Raw genomic sequence first — 14,173 nt, 5'->3', positions numbered from 1 at the left:
ACAGGATTAAGGAAAACCCCAAGGCATTCTACAAGTATGTTAAGAGCAAGAGGACAAGACATGAGAGAATAGGACCAATCAAGTGTGACAGTGGAAAAGTGTGTATGGAACTGGAGGAGACGGCAGAAGTACTTACTCAGCACTTTGCTTCAGTATTCACTACGGAAAATGATCTTGGCGATTGTAGGGATGACTTACAGCAGACTGAAAAGCTTGAGCATGTAGACATTAAGAAAGAGGATGTGCTGGAGCTTTTGGAAAGCATCAACTTGGATAAGTCACCGGGACCGGACGAGGTGTACCCCAGGCTACTGTGGGAGGCAAGGGAGGAGATTGCTGAGCCTCTAGCGATGATCCTTGCCTCATCACTGGGGACGGGAGAGGTTCCAGAGGATTGGAGGGTTGCAGATGTTGTTCCCTTATTCAAGAAAGGGAGCAGAGATAGCCCAGGAAATTATAGACCAGTGAGTCTTACTTCAGTGGTGGGTAATTTGATGGAGAAGATCCTGAGAGGCAGGATTTATGAACATTTGGAGAGGTATAATAATGATTAGGAATAGTCAGCATGACTTTGTCAAAGGCAGGTCGTGTTTTACGAGCCTGATTGAATTTTTTGAGGATGTGACTAAACACATTGATGAAGGTAGAGCAGTAGATGTAGTGTATATGGATTTCAGCAAGGCATTTGTTAAGGTACCCCCATTTAAGGCTTATTGAGAAAGTAAGGAGGCATTGAATCCATGGGGACCTTGCTTTGTGGATCCAGAATTGGCTTACCAATAGAAGACAAAGAGTGGTCGTAGACAGGTCATATTCTGCATGGATGATTGTGACCAGTTGTGTGCCTCAGGAATCTGTTCTATAATGCCTTCTCTTTGTGATTTTTATAAATGACCTGGATGAGGAAGTGGAGGGATGGGTTAGGAAATTTGCTGATGACACAAAGGTTAGGGGTGTTGTGGATAGTGTGGAGGGTTGTCAGAGGTTACAGTGGGACATTGATAGGATGCAAAACTGGGCTGAGAAGTGGCAGATGGAGTTCAACCTAGATAAGTGTGAGGTGGTTCATTTTGGTAGGTCAAATATGATGGCAGAATATACTATTAATGATAAGATTCTTGGCAGTGTGGAGGATCAGAGAGATGTTGGGAGTCTGCATCCACAGGACACTCAGAGCTGCTGCGCAGGTTGACTGTGTGGTTAAGGCGGCATACGGTGCATTGGCCTTCATCAACCGTGGGACTGAGTTCAAGAGCCGAGAGGACCCTGGTCAGATCCCACTTGGAGTACTGTGCTCAGTTCTGGTCACCTCACTACAGGAAGGATGTGGAAACTATAGAAAGGGTTCAGAGGAGATTTACAAGGATGTTGCCTGGATTAGGGAGCATACCTCATGAGAATAGGTTGAGTGAACTTGGCCTTTTCTCCTTGGAGCGACAGAGGATGAGAGGTGACCTGATAGGGGTGTATAAGACCAGCGGCCCCCAACCACCGGGCCGCAAAGCATGCGCTATCGGGCCGCGAAGAAACGATATGATTTGATGATATGACTCAGCTGCACCTTTCCTCATTCCCTGTCATGCACTATTGAGCTTGAACGCACGCGAGGTCATTATGCATGCGTCATCCATGTCAGCGCGGGAAAGAGATCAACTCCTCGAGCTTGCAAATGACGGCCGGCTGAGAAGTATGTTTGACATAACATCTCTGCCGGCATTCTGGATCAAAGTCAAAGCTAAATATCCTGAGATAGCCATGAAAGCACTGAAAACATTGCTTTCATTTCCAACATTTTTCTGCGAAGCGGAGTTTTCTGCATTGAATGCAACGAAAACTAAATTGTGGAATAGACTGGGCATAAGGAACCCCCTTCAAGAATCGCTGTCTCCCATCACCCCTCGATAGGACTGTCGTGTTGCAGGGAAACAGGCCCAGGGCTCCCACTCTGGTGCCCGTGCAAGGCTTCATGGTCACTGTAGTCTTTCTCGGGGCAAACTCAACGTATTTGACTGCTACTCTTGTCTGTTGGCAACTCTACTCCCCCCACCCCCCTCCGGTCGGCCGGTCCGCAAGAATATTGTCAATATTAAACCAGTCCGCAGTGCGCAAAAGGTTGGGGACCCCTGTATAAGACGATGAGAGGCATTGATCGTGTGGATAGTCAGAGGCTTTTTCCCAGCGCTGAAATGGCTAACAGGAGAGGGCACAGTTTTAAGGTGTTTGGAAGTAGGTACAGAGGGAACGTCAGGGGTTAAGTTTTTTTACGCATAGAGTGGTGAAGGCATGGAATGGGCTGCCGGCGACAGTGGAGGCGGATACCATAGGGTCTTTTAAAAGACTCCTGGATAGGTACATGGAGCTTAGAAAAATAGAGGGCTATGGATAACCCTATGGGTAATTTCTAAAGTAAGTACATGTTCGGCACAGCATTGTGGGCCGAAGGGCTTGTATTGTGCTGTAGCTTTTTGTATATTTCTCTGACAATAAACTTGAACCAGGAAAATTAAATTTTAGTAAGATGAATATATGTTTTATAAGAAGCAAGAATTCCACGTGACACATACAATTTATTAGGCTCCTGCAGATAAGAACATGGAGATGTTCTTGTTATATCTTTTTAAAGATTATCTTTTGAAAGAGCAACTTTCCATTCTACCACATTTAGCCAAATGTAACATACCTTAAACTCACTGGCTATCTGAGAAGGAGACGGTGCATTGTGTTTACAGTCTGGGAGACAACTGGTGGATTCAGTTGCATTTGTCGACTGTGTTGTCCGAGATTTCTTGAGTCTTTCAAAGCTGAATGCCATTTCTTTTTTAATTAAAGCTGATGGTAAAACAGAAAAAATCTGATATAGAGAACAAACCACATAGCAGTGCCAAATGAAACCAAATTTTAAGCAACACAGCACAATACAGAAACAAACTACATTTGGGATTCACTGTGTAATTGCTGCTGAATACTCAGGGGAGCTTAGGGCATTTTTCCCAACATATTTGCTTCTTTATTTTCCTTTGTTAATAATTAGTAGCATTGTCATTAATTAGTTGATGTGTGATAATATAATTAACAATATTAAACTTTGTCAATATCTTATTTTGAGGTGCTCATGCTAACTGCATTATTGTGTAGTTTGTCACTCACATTAGAATGAGCAGGGGAAAATTGTAAACCACAGCTTACAGTTACCCTGAGCCTGGGGATCTACTCACACAACCCCAATCTCTTCAATTTTACTTCAAAGCATTAAATTTGATGGGGAGGGGGAAGGCCAGTGGTGAAAGATTTGTATTATTCCTAAACTGTACCACTCCCTTGGAAAAGATCAGTTGTGCTCCTTGGTACCTGCAGTGTTAGCGGAGAGCCATGTACAGGCCTTTTCTGTTGCAAGGCGGGTTGCAATATCTTCTGCCGTTGTCAGCACCTGTGGAGAGAGCAGTAATACTGTCAGGTATGTTGTAATGAGGCTTCAAGGAGGGCTGGCAAACAAGGATGGGTGTGAAACGAGGAGGTGTGGAGGACAAATCTGATGGGGATGGGCTTCCAAGCAATATTGAGAGGGATGGACGAGGACAATCTCAAGGAGGAGATAGTGGGCATCAGACTTGAGTAAAGAATTGACAGCCTGCTAACCCAACTGGAGGTGGACGGAACAGTGAAAGAAAATAATACCTGAAGGTGATTATGAAAAAGATGGCCTGGTAAAGACACAAGCAAAAATAAAACCAAACAGGCTTTGATGTAGGAGAATTCCCCCACTGTAACCCTGTTATATTAACCAAGCTGACAGGTGTCCAGTCTACCTCATCCCTTACTAATAGGAACATAGTGTTCAAAATGAATCTGCCGTCTGAAAACATTACAAAACAATATTGAACAGTACGGCACAGGAACAAACCCTTCAGCTCATCATGTCTGTGTCAATCGTGATGCTGAATTAAGTTAATCCCATTTCCTTGCAATAGTCTACACACGCCCACTCCCTGCCTAATACTCTTCACCATCTTCATTGGCAGCACGTACCAGGCAGCCACCACTCTGTGTACAAAAGCTCATCTCGCAAACCTTCTCCCTCTCACTTAAATTTAGTACTCCCTTTACTGAATGTCAAATACTCCCTTTAGTATTTGACATTTTCACCCTTGGAAAAAGATTCTGACTAAGCATCCTATATATTCCTCTCACTTTGATAAACTTTTATCAGGATTCCCGTCCACTTCCAAAGCACAGAGAAAACAACAACCCTGCCTTATAGCAAATTCTCTCTAACTTTACAACCACGAAGGGAATCTGCTGGTGTTCTAAGATGAGATTTTTAATGCACTGTCCAGATTCAGATACATTACCTGAAAAGGTGAAAACACATTCAACAGTAACTTGGTAAAGTAAACCTGAGATAAGCTGGAGCTTTACCCTATTCCTCTGCTGGCCTTCACACTTTCCACACCAGCAGCAAAACTCACAGAACTTGGGTGCTCTCACCCACACACCACGCTCCTCCTTCTCTAAGTAATTCAATCTTGGCCTATCGTGTGAACTTTGCCACAGCATCTGCTCTCATTACCACTCTTGGGATTTTCTTCAACATTGTGTTACCTAAGAGGGTCATTGCCCTACGAGTTCAGATGGTTGATGTGGTTCTTGACAGAAACCAGGCTGATAAGCGATGGGAAATGAAACCAAAACCACTGTGCTGCCCAGATGACTATGCTCATCACCAACCCTCATCTTGGTCTGCACCCTACACCTCTGTGCATCTCACCTCACTATTCACAAAAATTCTTGTTTGCTATTACCCACCTAATGTTTCCATTATGATATTTTCTCCTTTTCCCTATCTTCAAACATCTCAGTCTCCCCTTGTTCACCTTTCCCAATGTTCCTCCATTTAAACAATGCAGCTCATACACTGCACCACCTTTCGCCTTGCAATTCCCATCACTTCACTCATGGAGAGACTTGTGCTGATCATTCCAGGTTAACTTGGCAATTGGATTATTACCACAAGCACTGAAATACACTGTAAAGTTTTGTTTTGGATGCTATCCATACAGATGGTTTCATTACAAAACTGCAATGAGCTAGTAGACAGAAACACAATAACAAAACAGCTATATAGGACACAGGTCAGACGCCACTTGGAGTACTGTGCTCAGTTCTGGTCGCCTCAGTATAGGAAGGATGGGTGCAGAGGAGATTTACAAGGATGTTGCCTGGATTGGGGAGCATGCCCTATCAGAATAGGTTGAGTGAACTTGGCCCTTTCTCCTTGGAGCAATGGAGGATGAGAGGTGACCTGATAGAGGTGTATAAAATGATGAGAGGCATTGATCGTGTGGATAGTCAGAGGATTTTTCCCAGGGCAGAAATGGCTAGCACGAGAGGGCACAGTTTTAAGGTACTTCTAAGTAGGTACAGAGGAGATGTCAGGGTTTTTTTTTTTTACGCAGAGTGGTGAGTGTGTGGAATAGGCTGCTGGTGACAGTGGTGGAAATGGATATGATAGGGACTTTTAAGAGACTCCTGGACAGGTATATAGAGGTCAGAAAAACAGAGGGCTATGGGTAATCCTAGGTAATTTCTAAGGTAAGGACACATTCGGCACAGCTTTGTGGGCCAAAGGGCCTGTATTGTGCTGTAGGTTTTCTATGTTTCTAAAACATAAAATAAAGAGTAACAATTACAGAGAAACTACATTGCAAACAGACAATAAGATGCAAGGCCATAATGATGACGATTATGAGGGCAACAGTCCATCTTATCAAACACGAGGACCCTTCAATAGTCGTATTAACAGCAGGATGGACACTACCCTTAAGCCTGGTGGCACATGCTCTCAGGCTTTTACATCTCCTGTAAAATGGAAGGAGGGAGAAGAGTGAATGTCTGCTTTACTGAGGTATAGATAGAGGGGAGCCCAGTCTCCATGATGTGCTGAGCTATGTGTACAACTCTGCAGTTCCTTGCAATCATGGGCAGGTAAGCTGCCACACTGCTCTGTACAAGACCAAGACATAGGAGCAGAATTAGGCCATTCAGCCCATCGTGTCCACACCAGCACTTCATCATGGCTGATCCCTGATCCCACTCAACCCCATACACCTGCCTTCTCACCATATCCCTTGATGTACCAACCAATCAGGAATCTATCAACTCTGCTTTAAATATACCCACAGACTTGGCCTCCACCGCAGTCTGTGGCCCAGCATTTCACAGATTCATCACTCTTTCGACTGAAAAAGTTCCTCCTTACTTCTGTTCTGAAGGTCGTCCCTCAATTTTGAGGCTATGCGCTCTAGTTCTGGATACCCCCACCAGAGGGAACATCCTCTACACATCCACCCTATCTGGCCCTTTCAATATTCAGTAGGTTTCAATGAGATCCATCCGCATTGTTCTAAATTCCAGTGGGTACAGGCCCAAAACTGCCAAACGCTCCTCATATGTTAACCCCTTCATTCCCAGAATCAACCTCGTGAACCTCCTCTGGATTCTCTCCGATGACAATACATCCTGAGATAAGGGGCCCAAAACTGTTGACAATATTCCAAGTACGACCTGACTAGTATCTAAAAGCTTCAGCATTATCTCCTTGTTTTTAAATTCTATTCCCCTTGAAATAAATGCCAACATTGCATTTGCCTTCTTTACCACAGACTCAACCTGTGAATTAACCTTCTGGGAATCTTGCATGAGGACTCCCAAGTCCCTTCACATCTCTGATTTTTTAAATGTTCTCCCCATTTAGATAATAGTCATTTTACCAAAATGCATTATCATACATTCCTCAACACTGTATTCCATTTGCCAATTTTTGTCCATTCTTCCAACTCGTCTAAGTCCTGCAGCAATCACCTTGCTTCCACAGCACTCCCTACCCTTCTGCCTATCATCGAATCATTGACAACCTTTGCCACAAAGCCACTAATTCCATTATCTAAATCACTGACAAAATGTGAAAAGTAGCGGTCCCAATATTGACCCCTGAGGAACACCACTAGTCACTGGCAGCCAACCAGAAAAGGCCTCCCCCCTTTATTCCCACCCACAGCCCCCACCTGCCAGCCATTCTTCTATCTGTGCCAGTATATTTCTTGTAACACCATATGATTTGCTCTTGTTAAGCAGCCTCATGTGAAGCAAGTTAACAAATGTGCATGGAAGTGTGTTACTGTGACCATTACAGAGGATTGGTTGAGAGAAAGACAGGAATGGGTGATTAATGTCCCAAGGATCTGACGTTTTAGAAAAGATAGAGAGGGAGGTAAAAGAGGAGATGGGGGGGTTGCACTACAAATCAGGGACAATATCACATCTGCACTCAGAGGGAACAATAATGAGTCTATATGGGTAGAACTCAGAAATAAGAAGGGTGCAATCACTCTGATGGCATTATACAACAGACCCCCTTATAGACACCGGGACATTAAGAAATATTAAAGAAAGGTGCAAAAACAATAGGGGACTTGGGGACTTCAACTTCCCTAATATAAACTGGGATCTTCTTAGTGCAAGTGGTTTAGATGGGACAGAACTTGTTAGGTGCATCCAGGAGGGTTCCTTAAATCAACATGGACATAGTCCAACAAGAGAGTAGTGGTAGTTAATAGTGTTATTCTATATCACTCAGTTAGCCGCTCCCACATGGGAGGAGTTCACATACTGTACAACCAGGGTTATCAATAAAGTTCAGTTGAGTATCCTGCATGCAGGTATTCTGGTGTGCTCTGCACTATCCCTCTATAACAAACACAACATGGTGACAGAAATAGTTAATCATTGATGAATTGGTGCTGCACACCAAGTGCCATCCCCAACAAAGAACTTACAGTAAGACTGTTCTTGTTGGCATATATCTATAAAAAAATCCAAAGATTAAACAACCTGAACTGCCTATGCTAGTTTGCTGTGTGCACTATGTGATATGAGCTGAGAAAGGACCAGGGTGGCTAGGCAACACCTTCAACATGCACCCAAAAGTGAATACATTGTAATACTCTGTTGGCCACTAGCTCGAGAAGTGCACAGAGAAACAGTCACAGCAATGAAGTCAGGGAGAGAAAAGAAGACTTTTGTAGTCCGAATAAATAAACAAACAGGAACACCTACTTGCCTAATACAGCCTCCACCCCCCCAACCGAGACATTTGATTTCTCTAAACCAAGGGACTTTGAGAGATAGCTCACATACTTCAAGATTATTTAGGGTTGCAAGAAATCTACTCAGGCTTCCGAACAGCATCAAGTAAGCACACTGATATACTGTATGGATGACAAAGCAGATGACATCATGGGTGGATTAGACCTGATAGATGCTGAGAAAAAGTACAATTTCAAAGAATATTTCACAGCTAAGCTAAAGGTGATATATGAGGGGGCAAAGTTCAACTCCAGAAAACAAGAGCCAGATGAAAGTGTAAATGGCTGAATCACAGCATCGTATGCCCCATCAGACAACTATGCATGTGGAAATCTGAGAGATGAGCTCATTAGAGACAAGATTGTTGTTGGGCTACTAGACACCAAATTGTCAAAGAGACTTCAGCTGCAGGCAAGTGTCACACTAGAGAAAGCTATTACTATAGTCAGGTAAAGTGAGAATGTTCATCAGCAACAGGCAGAACTTAGGTGAGGTAAAGCTAGAAGCTGTACAAATAGGGTACAAACAAGGTGCAATCAGTAAGTCTACAGAAAGAGGTGACAGTAGACCTCAAGTCAAACAAAACAGACAAGTGAAACAAACAGCAAGTAAACTGTCCAAGTCCAGGAGATGTGGCAAGTTTCCACCTCAAAGAGCTGTGTTAAGCAAAAGAAGTGAAATGGCACCAATGCAATCAAGATGGCCATTATAAAAGCCAGTATTACTCAAAAGCAGTTCTCAGAAGGTCAAAGACAACCATGATTCAGATGAAGAGAAAGCTTTCCTTGATTCAAATAGACAAGGCTGGTGTACTATAATTCAGTTGCAAAATGTGGCAGTGGTGTTCAAAATGGACACTGAGGCAGATGTCACAACCATCCCCAAATGCATATTAACAAAACTGGTAAAAAAAAAACAGGCATTATGCTACACCCAACAAAGAAAGTGCTCAAGGGTGCAGGGAAACATTATAACTCTGTGTGAAAGGAACATTTACTATATCCATTCATAAAAATAAGCAGTTAAAAGAGGATGTCTATGTTGCTCAGAATCTCTTCTCATCACTACTGGGACGACATGCCATCGAGAAGCTGAACCTCATTGCAAGGTTATATTCGCTAAACAATGTTCAGTAGCAGAAGTACCCAGAGTTGTTCGCAAGCCTGGAGGCACTGAAAGAAGAGTACCTTATCCAACTAAGACCAGGAGTGACATCCGACTCTTAACACAGCAATGTGTACACCAATCCCCCAAGTTCTTCACCAAATTAGATGCAAACTCAGGGTTTTGGCAGATCCATTTAGTTGCTAAGTTACTGAAGCTCAAAACTTTTATCACAACATATGGACGCTGTGTCTTCAAGAGGCCCCCTTTTTGCATCTCAACAGCCCCTGAACTCTTTCAGATGAGGATGAACCAAACTTTGGAGAGAGTTGTAGGTGTAGTCTGCCACATGGACAATATACTCATCTTGAGAGGCTTAAGTGAGGAACATGAAAAGAGTGGAACCTGCCTTGGAGAAACTGAACCAGGCTTGAATCACCTTAACAAAAAGAAACACAAATTTGCAAAGTTGGAGGTGAAGTTTTTCGGCCACCAAATGTCCTCAGAGGGAGTACAACCAGATTCAGACCAACTGGCAGAAGTGCGGAACATGGAACAACCTCCGAATGTATTAGAGATCCATAGTTTCCTTGGCATGGTAAACCAGCAAGGAAAGTTCATTCCAGATTTGGCTGAGAAAACAAAGCCAGTACATGACCTCTCTCAGAGAAATGTTTGAACCTGGGACACACCACAGGAGAAGTCATTCTCATTACTTAAAGCAGAGCTCATCTGTCTGCCAACATTGGCGTTAGGTCTCAGCAGATACCTCTTCCTTTGGCCTAGGGGAAGTGCTCAATCAAGATTGCAGTGGTGTATGGAAATCAGTGGCATATGCATCAAGAGCGCTGACTCCAACTGAACAGCATTACGCCCAAATCAAAAAGAAGAGGCTGGCTTTCACGTGGGCCTGTGTGACGCTAAATTCCTACTTGAAACTGACAGCCACTTGTCAGCTGCCTCAGAATGAAATACTTGGATTACTTACCTCCACATCTGCAAAGATTCAGAATGAGGCTTATGTGATACTGTTATGACACTGAACATGTCCCCAACAAATCAGGTAAAACCAGATATTCTAATGAAGATGCCATGCAAGTGGACAGGAGCTGACTTTCCCTCATGGAAGAGTAGATACCATCATCAACTTAACTCAGCTGCATGAAAGCTTTCCTGCATCACAGAATAGACTGGACAAAGTTCACAGACAGTTGAAAAGGGACCAAATCTGCCGTAAGGTAGTGCAATACTGTGAGCATAGATGGCCAGCTGTTCCAAAAGGAGCTCACAAACTCAAACCGTACTGGCTTGAAAGAGACGCACGCACCATTCTTGACAGTTTGCTCCTAATGGGCACCAGGCTCATCATTCCTGCTTCTATGCATGCAAAAATCCACCACGGACATCAAGTCATTGAAAAATGTCGCCTAAGAGCAAGGCAATCTGTGCGGTGGCCTAGTTGGAACACACAGCTGGGAAATCATGTAAAGCAATGTGAAGCATACAGAAAACTGCACAAATATCATGCGGAACTTCTCTGTCTCATGAATTCCCAGACTTTCCATGGCAAATTGCAGGAACAGATATTTTTGAGCTGAAAAGAGACAAATATCTTCTCTGGATTACTACTCACAGAATGTTGAGGTGTCCAATCTGTCCTCCACATCCTCAGCAGCAGTTATACAGCGCCTGAAAGCTGTATTCATTCGCCATGGAATACCAGAGACACTTGTGTCAGACAGGGATCCACAGCCCACGATTCAGCTGCTCAGAATTCAAAACCTTCGTTAGGGACTATGAATTTAAACACCAAACAGTCCATAGTACCCACAGACAAATAAAGAAGTGGGAAGAGCAGTGCAAACCGTGAAATCTCCTACTGAAAGCAAAAAAGACCCCAACAAAGCACTACTAGCTTATCGCTCTACACCTCTCGCAAAAGGCCACAGCCGATCAGAGTTGTCGATGGGCTGAACATGGAGAAGAAGCCTGCCCTTCCTTCCCTTCTTCAACCTCACTTAGAAAAAGTAAGACATTCTGAGCAACACACTGTGAGAAAATAAAGAGCATGCACAATCTCAGGCACAAAGCAAAATTTTTGTCATCACTTAGGAGTGGTGAAGCTGTTTGGGTTTCAGATCAATTCACTGAAGGAACAATAGTCTGGCAGCATGCACAATTGTTTGTGATCAGAGCATCACAAGGTGAAATCAGGTGGAATAGGTGTGCCTTCAAAGTTCACGGAAGTTAGAGGAAGCAGTAGAGTAGCCTGATCTTTATGATGAGGACCACTTACCTGAGGTGGACACACCTGTTAAAGAATTTCCATCTGCTCCAACACTTCCAGGAACCTAGACCAGATCAGGTAGTTTATCTGTCCCACCGTAGCCAAATAGCTTTGGGCAAGTAACTAAAGAGGCATAATAAACCCCTCACCTTGCCGGAGTGTTCAGCTAGTCTACCCTGACCTCCATTAGATTCAGTGTTTTTTTTTTAAAGAGTTCTAATGTTGAAAACATGTCACAAAATGAGACTGTTCTTTTAAAAAAGAGGAAAACAGAGACACACAAAATCATAAAGATAGTTATATATGTTGGCAATTTTTTTGTTTACGAAGCATAGGTTAAGTGCAATAGGTAACATACTAGCATGGATAAAACAGTGGCTGATTGGCAGTTGGCAAAGAGTGAGAATAAAGGGAGCACGTTCTGGCTGGCTGCTGGTGACTAGTGGTGCTCCACAGGGGTCTTTGTTGGGACCAATTCTTTTTACATTATATGTCAATGATTCGGATGATGGAATTGATGGCTTTGTTGCAAAGTTTGCAGACAATATGAAGACAGGTGGAGAGGCAGGTAGTTTTGAGGAAGTAGAGAGGCTACAGAAGGACTCAGACAGATTAGTAGAATAGTGTTGGGAAGTGTATGGACATGCACTTTGGTAGAAGAAATGAAAGGGTTGACTATTTTCTAAATGGAGAGAAAATACAAAAAACTGAGATGCAAAGGGACTTGGAAGTCCTTGTGCAGGATTCCCTAAAGGTTAATTTTTAGCTTGAGTCTGTGGTAAGGAAGGCAAATGCAATGTTAGTATTCATTTCAAGAGAACTAGAATATAAAAGCAGATGTAATGATGAAACTTTATAAAGTACTGGTGAGGCATCATTTGGGAGCATTGTGAGCAGGTTTGGGCCCCTTTAGAAAGGATATGCTGAAACTGGAGAGGGTTCAAAGGAGGTTCACAAAAATTATTCCAAGATTGAAAAGCTTGTCATATGAAGAGCATTTGATAGCTCTGGGCCTGTATTCACTGGAATTCAGAAGAATTAAAGGTAACCTGATTGAAACTGACCAAATGGTGAAAGGTCAGGGCAAGAAGAGATGCAGGGAGAAGGCAGGAAATTGAGGCTGAGAGAAAAAATTGGACCTTGCAGAAGAGTATTAAATTGGAGCAAGGCAAATTATGAGTGCATTAGGCAGGAACTAGAGTGTTAATTGGGAACAGCTGTTTTTGGGCAAATCCACATCCAACATGTGGGGGGTGTTTAATGACCAACTGCACAGGTATGTGCAAGAGTACAGGACAGGAAAAGAGTATAAGAGTACAGGCCAGGTATGTTCCAGTCAGAAGGAAGAACAAAGATGGCAAGCTAAGAAAACCTTGGATGTCAAGGTGGGTGATGAATTTAGTCAAGAAGAAAAAGGAAAAGTATGTAAAGCTTAGGAAGCCAGAATTAAACAGAGCCTGAGAATTTTAAAGAAGCCAGAAAAGAACGCAAAAAGGAATTAAGAAAGCAGGGTGGCGGGGGGGCCATGAAAAATTCTTGGTAAGTAGTATTAAAGAGAATACCAAGGCATTCCATATATACATCAAGAGAATGAGGATAACCAGGGAGATGGTAGGACAACTCAAGGATAAAGGGGCGAATATTTGCTTGGATGTGGATGAGGTCCTAAATTGAGTACTTCACATCAGTATTTACCAAAGAGAAGGGTACAGAGGACAGGAATATCAATGCCAAATACATTAATATGCAAGGGCATTTCAAGGTAACGGAAAAGGTAGTGCTGGGTCTCTTAAAGAGCATTAAGGTGGATTAGTACTCAGGGCCTGATGGGATATACCCAAAGTTATTGAGAGAAGCCAGAGATAAGATTACTGGGGCCTTGACCAACATATTTATGTCTTCTTTAGCCATTGGTGAGGTCCCAGAAGACTGGGGAGTAGCTAATGTTGTTCCATTATTCAAGAAGGGAATCAGGGATAATCCTGGAAACTATAGACCGGTGAGTTACTGAAAGAATTCTATATGGTCAGGATTTATGACCATCTGGAAAACCATGGCCTAATTAGGGAAAGCCAGCATGACCTAGTGCGGGGCAAGTTGTGGCTTACTAACTTGATAAAATATTTTGACGAGCTGATGAGAATAATTGATAAAGGTCGAACTGTGGATGTTGTCCACATGGATTTTAGTAAGGCATTTCACAAGGTCACTCATGGGAGGCTCAATTGGAAGTTTAAGATGCATGGAATCAATGGTGATTTGGCCATCTGAATTCAGAATTGGCTTGCTCAAAGAGAGAGAGGGTAGGGTTGAAGGGACGTATTGTAGCTGGAGGTCTTTGATTAGTAGTGTTCTCCAGGGATATGTACTCAGGACCTCCGTAGTTTGTGATGTATACAAACTACCAGGATGAAAATGTAGATGAGTAGGTTAGTAAGTCTGCAGATGATACAAAGCTTGGTGGTGTTGTGGATAGCATAGAAGAGTAGAGGACTGGAAAAGAATACAGTGGGATACAGATCAGTTACAGATAGGTCACAGAGAAATGGCAGATGGAGTTTAACCCGACCATTCTCATCTATTGAACAGTTCGTGAGTATGGTAAGATGGAGTCCTGACCTCACAGCTATCTTGTTTTGG

At 43.1% G+C, this 14,173-nt stretch overlaps 1 protein-coding gene across 1 annotated transcript in view; it reads right to left on the bottom strand.

Annotated features, from left to right (window-relative positions):
• The window catches only part of cdan1 (codanin 1), a 183,580-nt gene that overhangs the window by 26,019 nt on the left and 143,388 nt on the right, over positions 1 to 14,173 (bottom strand). Inside the window, exons 22-23 of the mRNA XM_063054209.1 lie at positions 3,349 to 3,427; positions 2,681 to 2,829 (exon numbers count right to left, since the gene is read on the bottom strand). Coding sequence (XP_062910279.1) covers positions 2,681 to 2,829; positions 3,349 to 3,427 — 228 coding nt within the window. The remainder of the gene's footprint in view (positions 1 to 2,680; positions 2,830 to 3,348; positions 3,428 to 14,173) is intronic.

The sequence above is a fragment of the Mobula hypostoma genome, chromosome 1 (assembly GCF_963921235.1).
Source record: "Mobula hypostoma chromosome 1, sMobHyp1.1, whole genome shotgun sequence".
Classification (NCBI taxonomy): Eukaryota; Metazoa; Chordata; class Chondrichthyes; order Myliobatiformes; family Myliobatidae; genus Mobula; species Mobula hypostoma.
Note: the sequence above shows the minus strand (reverse complement) of the source record. Positions and strands in the feature narration are given on the sequence as shown.